This window comes from Acanthisitta chloris, unplaced genomic scaffold (genome assembly GCF_000695815.1).
Source record: "Acanthisitta chloris isolate BGI_N310 unplaced genomic scaffold, ASM69581v1 scaffold10460, whole genome shotgun sequence".
NCBI lineage: Eukaryota > Metazoa > Chordata > Aves > Passeriformes > Acanthisittidae > Acanthisitta > Acanthisitta chloris.
The window spans coordinates 377-11,213 of NW_008652205.1; the positions used below are offsets into that span (position 1 = coordinate 377).

The window sequence follows — 10,837 nt, forward strand, 5'->3', positions numbered from 1 at the left end:
CCCTCCGCCCTGCCAAACAAGTGCAGTGGCTGTGAAAAGTGTCAGTGCTCACAGTGCTGTCAACTGGAGCAAACCTGCTTTCTGCTTCTCAATCAGGTGAAATAACTTCTCCCTCTAAGAAAGACTCTTTTATTCAAATTGAGTTACAGTTGCCTGATTAAATTCACAAATGGCATTCTTGCTTTTCTACAATGTACAGAGCCTAGGGGCAAATCCATGTTTTTTCTTAGATTATATTTCTGTATTTTGTCACCTTCATACTAACACAAATGTCTCTGATCAGACTGAGAGTCCTTCTGGAATCTGCTGATGATGATCTACCACTATGCCTAAGCACCAGACACACTCCTGTCAAAATGAGTAGCTGTGTCTTCCCTATAAGCATTTTGATAACTACAGAAATCAATTTTGAAAGAAAAAAATATCTCTTGTGCTTGATTACAAGGTTTGTGGTTTCAATGATAAGAGTAAAACCATTCACTGACAACCATCCCACCCACAAGGACCCCTGCATCCTTTTCGAGCTGCTGAAGTTCTGGTACTTCTTGTTTTATCCACTCTGAAATGATTTCATTGAGATGCTGCAGCTCTAGTTACTTCAACATCCACTTTGGTAACAGCAGAAAGCTTCAATCCAAAGTACAAAGGAGACTGGGGAGTTTTGGAGATGTTCTACATATAATAAGACATGTAAATAAGCAATTTTATATGTTCCTAAATTATGCATGTTTAGAGAAATTCAATTTGATCTGAATGGAGAACACCACGATTCTATAAATTTTATAAATGTCTTTGCAAGAACCAGAGTTTCAAAATTATTTTTCCTGGAGAGAAAAGCCAACAATTCCACTTTGACATTTCACTTAGATGACAGGGTAGGATTTCTAGGGGTAAGGAGATAGAATCATTGCTGAACCTACACCAAAGGAAACTTAAATAACACAATCCAGCAAGGAGTGTCAAGGAAGCAAAGAAGGGCCATGCATAGTTCTGTGTGGGGAGAAAGGGACAGCTGGTGCTCAAGCAGCTTTTATAAAGGCATAAAAGTTTATGCCAGTCACAAATTAACTCTTGGACACATTCTCATACATGGACTTGCTGCACAAATTAGCCGTGCTAATTACTCACAGTTTGAAAGCAAGAATATCATGACTCTAAAAATACCATTATTTTTTAAATAAGGAAAAAACAGAACACTGTTGGGCTACTAGGTAAGGCAGTACTAGCTGCCTTTTCTCACCTGAAAGTCATGGCAAAGGAATCAGGTTCATCTCTCTTCCTAATCAGAAAGGCTCCATCTCGAGGGATTCTCATCAGCATGTCTTCTGCCTCTCCCCGACTCAAGTTGCTATAGTACCAACTGCAACAGTTGAAACGGACAAAGCATTACAAGGCTTGTCAAATGTCATTCAGGGAGAATAACAGACAGTGTTATTAACAATAGAGTTTCAGATATTGTAAGAAAAATGATGCATTAGATTTCCCCCATCTTGCCACCTCTGACAGCAGTTTATTATGAAACACTGTAACAGAGCAGCTTATTTGGGATGAAAGCATCAAGAATATATCAGAACATCTTGTTTGTCTGAAATCGTAAAACATAAATCTGCATTTCTTCCTGAAACAAAGGCACTGGATCCTGCTTTTAGTCTGCCATTCAGTTTTCAGTAGCTTATTCAGTTTTGACACAGGAGATTTAAGTTAAAGCCCAAACACAGACAAAAGAAAGACACCAGGCATTTGCATTCTTTTATTCAGAGCTTGATTTTATCTTTCACAGTAGGAACGGATCTATCTTATGTCCAAGTGCCTTCAGCAAAGCTGTGGCCACTTACGCTGGCACTATATCTACACCTATTCCAGAAAGGCAGGAAATTCTAACCCTTTAACTCTACCTTCTCCCCTCACTGACTTCTAAAGTTGTCTGTGGGTGGTCAGTAACACGCAGATCCCGGGCAGGGGGGGTGGGAAAAAGAAGTCTAAAGTCACAGATCACATGCAAAAGAGATTTACTTTTATTCACTGCAAAGAAAACAGAACAAAGGGCAGTGATTACAGTGTTCTGTCAGCAAACAAGAGCAAGCTCTGCCCACGATCTACAGCAGGCAAATACCAGCTGGAAATAAACACAGAGCTGTACTAGTTCCCATAAGCACTGGGTGAAGTTAGCCTAACCAGCTCTGACAGGGGTGAGGTGGAGGGCAGGATTAGGAAAACATAACTGTTTGGGCTCACTGCCCCAGTAACAGTTTCCAGATGGCACAGACCACGACCACTTAGTTGCCAAACCACAGCCAACTACTTAATATCTAATCCAACCCACTGGGTGTTGTAAAACACTGAGCAGACAAAGAAGGAATTGGCACACTTCCACAGCATTACGGTTCTCACTGATTTTCCTAGCTGCTGCTAGCAAATTGCTTTCCCAGTGACTGATCTCTGTTGCACCACATCCTCACAAAGTCACTGATCTTACTCAGCATCATTCAGGGATGCTTATGCCCATGACCACTAAAGTGTGCTCCTGAATCCAGGGGATTTTCTGTGCAAAAATCCCAGCAATGCAAAGGACACTGACATAACAACAGTGCTTGCCTTCTGCTGTACGTACTCTTTAGTCTCATGAGGGCTGGGATTGGGCACAGCATCAGTCAGACGCAGCTCAAACTCAGCACATCGCAAGTGAGCCTCCTTGTAGTGTTGAATGAGGTCATAGATGCTGTCAAAAGTGAGGTTGTCTGTCAGGTAGTACTTCACAGTGTCCCCATCACTTGTGGAACGGATCCGGCAGTGCTGGACTCTGCCTGACCTCCTGAAGAAGTGAAGAGGGGAATAAGGAAAATGCAGGTTTTATAGCAGATTTTCTTCTTTTTCAAGTGTTTCCCCACCCATTCCTGGACAACTACTTGGTGAGTTTGTGAAGAGGCAAGAAATGTGTGTCATTTTGTAAAACAATCAAAGAACAACAGCAACAAAAATCCTGACAGGGCCAAAAATAATAATTTTCAACAAGCAATAGTTAAAATTTGGTATAAACTTATTCTGTAAAATTTACTCTGATACCATTTTGGGTCAGAAAATCATCTGACACTATTCCTCATCATGCCCCAACCAGAAGAAAAGAAACACCCAAACCCAGACTACTCAAACAAACAACCCCCTCCCTCAAAATTCTTTATTTTCCCTCTAGAGGATCCTTACATTGAAAATTATCATACATTAATCATCACACATCAATATGGATGTCTGATGAGATCCTACATCAACACATCAATCTCTGCTAACAATGGTACACTCATGAGACTACATTTTCAATGTAGAAACCAGCAATTTACCCATAAATTAAAAGATCTAATTTTGTCCCACTCGTTGAGGAAATAACAAATCCTTCCTATAAAAGTTGGGGGATGGGGGAGGACTCAAACCAGTCAGACCTCTTTGGACAGCTCCAACACTCCAAATAAAACCTTCTCTGCCAAAATGCACTATGGTACCCTGAAGTTTAATTTAGAAAGTAGTCCTTCATGATCCCATCAAAGTAATCATAACTTCTTTTACCTATTTTCTCTAAGCTATAAAAGTATACTTGAAAAATACCCACATTTTGTTCAACCAAACAAACCCCACATTAAATTTTTATGACAATCACCATACCAGAATGACAAGGTGTAATCATTAGGGAAAGCTTCACTTTCCCTAACTAGGAATGTCCCATCCTTGCCACCCATTTCAGCACAATATTCCTGGAGCAGCTTCTCAGCATTTGTTCTCCCCCCTTTCATTTTCCCATGGAACCATTTCTCTTTTAAGTGCAGCTCAGTACATTTCACCTCCTAGACCAGAAAATAAGAATTGTTATAGTGCATTTCTAACTTTATCATTTTGAAACGAAGTACTTGTTACTGATACAACAATGTGCTGTTTCAGGATTTCAGCTCTTCCTAGGCCTGAACTCTCCAGTCAATCACCTCTATAGTTACACTTGACTCTCCTCCCCAGTCAAGACATTTCTTAGGGGCAGTTATCACCTTCAGCCTTATGCAAATATGTATGTATGCAACAGAAAATGAAAGAAAATGCAGCAATGCAAACACCAATTTATATTTTCAAGGCAAAACACTCTACTCTTAAGTCACAGTTTCTAATGACATTTTTCCAGCATTCACCTGTGCTCTTCCTTTCACTTTATTTTACTGACACTACAATCTAGGTGGATGGCTCAAATGTTTGGCACATGCAGACAGATTTCTGAGCAGTGCACATCCATGCTAGCAAAGAGAGTGGCATGGAGAACCAAAAGGTCAGAACAAGAAACCATGCTGAACACCTCTGCTACTGCAACCCTTGCTGAGCCTCGTGTGTGCCTGCTTTACCTTGCACAACAGCCAAGGAACACATGCTTACCCACAAAAAACACTTTGCAACTGTGAAATGAACATCATGCACCTTGTAAGAGGTCTGCTGTGTTGCTAACACAACAAACATTTGTTCATGCTGTTTAGTTTGAGAATAGTAATAATACTGCAAGGAGTCAGTGCCAATGCACACATCAACATCAGCATGTAAGTACTGAAATAGATGTCACTGTGTTTGTACTCATCTTTGCAAGTCCTCAATTAACCAAGGAAAAAAGTTATTTTATTAAAAATAATGAAAAGGCATTTTTAAAATTTTTTCTCTCCACACTTATTATCTGACACAGATCTCTACAATTTCAGTATCAGCATAAAAAATAAACATCCGTAGACACTGGAATAATGCAAGAGAATAAAAATAACATGCTTAAAACAACAAAACACAGACATCACCTTTGATGAATCTTCATCAACATTCTGTTCTATGTCATCACTGAATGAAAGCTTTTCATCAGCAATAGCACAGTAGTGTCGAGTCCATTTCTGAAAGTTGGGAGATATTAAGACCATTAACAAGGCAAAGGGAAACTCACTAACCACAATCTCAAAACAAGGTGTAACTATAAACAAAATACTTTCTTTCCCTCATTCACACCTGTTCAACTGACAGTATTACTTACACAAACAGTAAGAAAATTCATGCAAATTTCCAGTATTACACAACCAAGTAACAAACGCCACAGAAATAATACCTGTTCTATTGTGTCCCACATGTAAAGTTCTCCTTGCTGCTTCTTCTCTTCTTTCTTGTCTTCCAAGTTCACATCAATGTCTCCCTTTGGCCCCAGTTTTTTGTGCTTAAAATCAGAAAAACAAAAAAAACCTCACCACATTCATACACTCACAGAGAATCACACATGAAATTGGTCATGTTTCAGCTTACTTGTTATTACTGGAAGTATTTCCCTCCATTGCACAGCCACGTCCTGTCATTACCATAACAACAGCTGTTCCACAAGGCTTTGCGCAACAGAGCTGACCTTCTTTCTTTAAAATTTAGACCTCATAATAATGGTTAAAAATCTAGTAGAGGTATCATTCAAGCAATGAAGAAAACTAGTTTGATAAGACCTTTAGAGGACAGAAAACATGAAGTGACACATACCAAGAAATAAGGGTAAAGCAAGAATCCTCCTGCAAAGAGCAGGACATAAGGAACAAAAATCGAAACACAATGAAAAGCTGAGGAACTGAAATGAATGTTGAATTCACTCTTCTACAAGAAAAATGAGCACAAGGGAAATCTTTTATGAAAAAAGTGGGTAAGTTTCACTTTCTTGAGCCTGCTCACAGAACATTGTGGCTCAAGGGGCCAAGGGTAATATCAATTACTTAACTGCAGTTAATAATGGGATTGATAGTCTCATATCTAGTAGTTCTCAACCACATTCAGTTCTACACAGCTACTGTTGGCAGATTTCGATTTGACAGGTTATTCTGAAAAATCTCACAGGCCAAGCGAAGTAGGAGTTGCCTCTGACTGTTTACTGACAACATTTGCCAAACAAAAACCAAACAACACAAGGGGCTCACTGGCAGGTGCTGATCTATTTAAAGACTCTTCAATGCTCTTTTAGACAGCACAGAGCAATAGGAATGTTCTCTTGTGCAGACTCTTAGGAGTTTGTAATTCCCTTTAAGTCAGATCTGTCATGTTATTATTGATGTGCCTGTGCAAGTCCCCTCTGTACTCTGCAAAGTAACAACAGACAGACTGAAGGGAACAAAGAGAAACCCAGAAACTTAGGCAGAGAACTTCTGCACCTTATGGAGGGATGCTACTACTTCCAATCTTAGATTCAAGAGCTATATGTTTATGCATTTCTTTAATACATAGGATGCAGTGCTGTCACAAGAGCTGGAAAACTAAAGCATGGGCAAAAGTGATTACCATTTTACTCAAGAAATCATGAACAGCCCTCAGAATCTTCACCTAATTTTGCCTTTCAAAAAGTTCTACTGCAGTTTCAATCTGAGAAATCTTCTTTTGGTTATCTGCCTCGTGTTGTTGCATAACACTGATAAACACCTGCATTGCCCAGAAGGTACAACACTAACAGTAATTGCTGTCTCATAGCAGCACCTCCATGTTTCACAAGTGGCTCACTAAACTGCATATTTAAATCACACTGAGTTAGCAAACACTCATCAATTTGTGAACTTTACAAAAAATCCTGACAAATTCAGTGTGAAGCCACAAGAGCTTTGGGTTTCACTTGAATGAGAGGCAGTCTTTGACAAAAAAATTAATAACACTAATCTAACTTTTTAGTTAAGAACATACTTAAAACATTTTTAAGCAGGCCACATTGTGTTCAAAAGTCTGTGATGAGAACCTGCAGCAGTGAACCTTTGCTAAAATGCAGCAGTGACATTTCAAGAGCTGGAAGACCTTTAGAAAAGAGCTGACATTCAATCTGGCACTTGAACTGCCAACACTTACTGCAAAGAAAACCAGTAGGAAGCACTTTAATACATAGTTTTACAGAAAACTGTACACTATTGCAAAATGTTACCAGTACACACTTCGAGCATGGGGTTTCTTGTCTCAACACAAACCAAGATGTCAAGGCAGAAATAGTATTTCTGGCTCCTGCTCTTGTTTTCCTATCTCCCAGCACACAAAGCAAGCTCACCTTGATGATGATTTTCTCTTTCAGCTGGGTTGGTGATGGGAGCTGATCTGCACTGGCTTCAATGGGCTTCACTAAAAGCTGATCCCCAAACACCTCCTTGAACACTTTGGCCATGTGTCGCTGCTGCTCCACACTACAGTGCTCTTCAATGGACAGGATGACTGGGTATCTTTGATGGAGACAACCAAGGTGAATGGAGACAAATTCTTTTAGCTCCAGCTGACAAGACAAGGAAAACAACACCCTCCCTCACCCCCCAGATGAAATAAAGTATTTAAAGCAAACAAGAAGACAAAAAGAGATAGACATACAACAAATAATAGCAGATGTGCAATCACAGTTTTGCTAAGGTCAGAAGGGACTTGTGGAGGCCATCTAGTCCCAAATCCTTTTTTTGGGAAGTCCCAATTCTTAGGTCATGTTGCTCAGAGCTTTGTCCAGCCAAGATCTGAATATCTTCAAGGACAAAGATTCCCTCCAAGCTCTTTGGGTACAGTTTCAGTGCTAAAGCACCATTATGTGAAAATTTGTTTGTCCTCTCCTCAAAATTGTGTCTGTTTTACTTCACATGTACTCTGAGAATAGTGTGAAAACATAATGCATCATGTACTGTGGTTCTCACTAACACAACATACCTGTGCAGACACTGTCCCACATCAGAAAACAATGCTGCTCTGTGTACAGCTGGTTAAGTGGAGAAACAGGACACTGACAGCCTGATCACTCTCCCACTTTTTGTGTAGTATTTTTCATGTTAAGGACATCTCAGCACAAGGGCAGAGATGCAGACTTAAACCCATGTTACCAGCTCAGGAGGCATGCTATGAATCCTACAAATTCTCAGCTAAGACCTCCACTACAACATGAACATCACATGATAGAAATGTCGTGTCAGAGGATCACACCCTGTGTCTGAGAGCACTGCCCAAGAGTTTCTCAGCTCTGTCAGGCTCAGTGCTGTGACCAATGCCCTGGGGATCTGCTCCAGGGCCCAGCCACCCTCTGGGGGAAGAACCTTTTTCTAATATCCAACCTAAACCTCTCATGACACAACCTCAGGCCATTCCCTCGAGTTCTGTCACTGGTTGCCAGAGAGAAGAGGGCAGTGCTTGCCCCTCCACTCCACTTCATGAGGAAGTTGCATGCAGTGATGAGGTCTCCCCTCAGTCTCCTCCAAGCTGGACAGACCAAGTGACCTCAGCTGCTCCTCCATTAATATTAAGCATTTGAAGTTTTGCTCTTCAATTTAATATAAAAAAACCCAAGCAAGGAGATGGAAACCACTTCAGGGTACTGTCTTCTTCAGCAGCATATTGTTATGCAATATGACTTTTCCTCTAACTGAATCTACTAAAGACCCACATTTGGCAATAATGAAGACTACTGGGATGTCATTATTCTCCTGTTACTTTTTGCTCTAGATTACAGAGAAAATAAGTTCAGGAAGGTCTAAGCATATGAAAAGAGGCTGAAGGAAAATAAATCAAAGCTTACTCAGATGTAACAAAGGCATGATCTTTGATTGCCTGTACTACATCATCAAATTTGATCTTTGTTGTCCGTGTCCAACCATGGTAAATGATGGGTTTCCCATCAGGACCATCCCAGCAATCCACTAGGGAAGACATGCAATGGAAAAAGGAAGAGACCAAGCAGTTACTTAAATAACTCTAGTAGAAAGAGCACATCCAAAACTTCAGTTCTACATAGTGTCATAGACTTTAATGTTCTTATAAAATATTCTATTAGATGAATTTATCTCTCACAGAGGAAACCAAGTTCATTTAAGTAAGAGCAAAATAATAAAATACAATATAAAATCTTCCCAAAGCATTATTATGTGGGAATCTGGAAATAAGAGACTCAGGCATCTATAGTGTCACTTTACCAGTTTACAAACATTTTCCAGGGATAAACACACTCCAGCAAGTGGCAAGTTGAGAGCTTATCTGTTTTGTTGATTTCTAACCCTGAAACTCTTAATTTGAGATACACTTTGCATTAGCCAAATAGAACAGTAGCACCTAGTTTTATGAAGTAACTGGTGAAATAACATGAAATTAAAGCCAAACTTTTCAATAAGAAACATAAGCACAGGAATTAAGATGCATATACAATTGATGAGAACAAATGCACAAAGACATTGGCTGATCTACAAGCAAGTTAAACAGGATGACAAATGGCACCAAATTACAAAACTCTCTGTGCCTTAGGCTTGTCTGTTATTGACAATGAAGGCAATAAACTATCTATCTGTACTGCACAAGTACTCCAGTTTAAATCCTTAGCTTTCATACAGTAGATCTAAGATTGAATTTTCAGTGTACAGTGATAGAAGATTTAGGAAGACCTTAAAACTCCAAGGAAACAAAAATCAGAGCAAATGAAAGGGGTAATAATGAGACATAAGAAAAACAATTTAGGGAATCGGTGTTTTTCAGATGACTAACTTCAAATTCAGATGACAAACTAGTTCTTGATTTCAGTTCTTTTTTCTTTCTTGGTAAACAGGGGAAACTACTTCATAGACAGCAAGTTACAAAGCACTTCACAAGCTCTTTACTCACACTCAATACATCGGCATCCCATTCTAAGGCACCTGATGTAAGCCTCTGTGGAGGATTCACTTCGAAGCTGGTCTCCTGTCAGATATCTTAGGAGTAAAAGGAAATTGTAAAAGACAGGGAGTCAATTTCAATCATTTCCCACTCACTCACTGGGTGACATTTTGCCTCCTGTCACAGAGAATGTATGGTGATTTTTTGTTGGGTTTTTTTTTGACTTGTGATGGAAGAACCAGACTCTGCTGCATCTGATGTTATCAGATTTTTGAATGGACCATATTACAGGAGGTTAAAGGCTCAACATCAACCAACTCTAACTGACATCACAAGCTTTGAAACAAACCTAAACCATGTCACGTCGTGGTATAATGATGTTGGAAGGATGTGGAGGGTACACAGAGTGATATCATACTTCATACTTCAAAATATGCTTGTAAGCTATATCCATATTCACTTTGTTGCATTTCCAGCAATATTTTATTTGTTTATCCCTCTCTTTACACCTTCTTTCTTCTCATTACAATGCTTGATGAGCAAATCCCCTTCCTTTGAAGACAGCTCATCATCACACTTTACCACTAATGCTGACATGAGCTGTGAGGCTGTTGGAGCTTGGGAAGAAATGGAAACTCCTTCAATAACTTAAATTTATGAAAGCAGAGAGGCTGGAACAGCTTCAACTCAATACTGCTTTTTTTTTTTTTGTTCCATGATTTGGGTTTTCTGGCAGATGAGCTTGGTTATATCTCAAAACCTCTGAGATCTTATGAGAAAAGGAAAAAGGATTCTCACAAACTGTATTTACATCACACTTTAGGAAGCTTTCACACATCCATGTAGTGTATTTCTGGCATAACTTACTGTCTCCTAACATGTGTTAGGTCTGTTTGAACAGGGATAGACAACAGGGCATTGGGTAACTTACGTGTTATGAGAGGAAGAAATCCAGTAGTGGGACAAAGGATTATTCATGTCCTGCACATCTATTGAATCGTATTTCTCATCCCAAATGCTGTTCTCTTTTGCAAAAAGGTAAGTGAGGAACTACAACACAAAGAGAGACATGGAATTTAAATGGTTTTACCATAAAAGACAAGAAGAAATCCAGTACTGTGGCAAAAGAAGCCTAGAGGATCTGCCATCCAGTGGAAATGCTGTGAAAGAAGCCTACAAGAACTACTGAAAAGTATCATTATCTCACCTCATCAACAAAGAGGAAAGG

The 10,837-nt window shown here is 39.6% G+C and overlaps 1 protein-coding gene across 1 annotated transcript in view; it reads right to left on the bottom strand.

Annotated features, from left to right (window-relative positions):
• Positions 1-10,837, bottom strand: part of LOC103803834 (1-phosphatidylinositol 4,5-bisphosphate phosphodiesterase gamma-2-like) — a gene marked incomplete at both ends in the record, with an annotated part of 22,334 nt that overhangs the window by 162 nt on the left and 11,335 nt on the right. Inside the window, 11 exon segments of the mRNA XM_009076414.1 lie at positions 1-2; positions 1,224-1,360; positions 2,612-2,812; positions 3,655-3,833; positions 4,809-4,898; positions 5,108-5,212; positions 7,052-7,220; positions 8,546-8,666; positions 9,619-9,704; positions 10,541-10,659; positions 10,817-10,837. The exon segment at positions 1-2 is cut by the window's left edge and continues 162 nt beyond it; the exon segment at positions 10,817-10,837 is cut by the window's right edge and continues 30 nt beyond it. Coding sequence (XP_009074662.1) covers positions 1-2; positions 1,224-1,360; positions 2,612-2,812; positions 3,655-3,833; positions 4,809-4,898; positions 5,108-5,212; positions 7,052-7,220; positions 8,546-8,666; positions 9,619-9,704; positions 10,541-10,659; positions 10,817-10,837 — 1,230 coding nt within the window.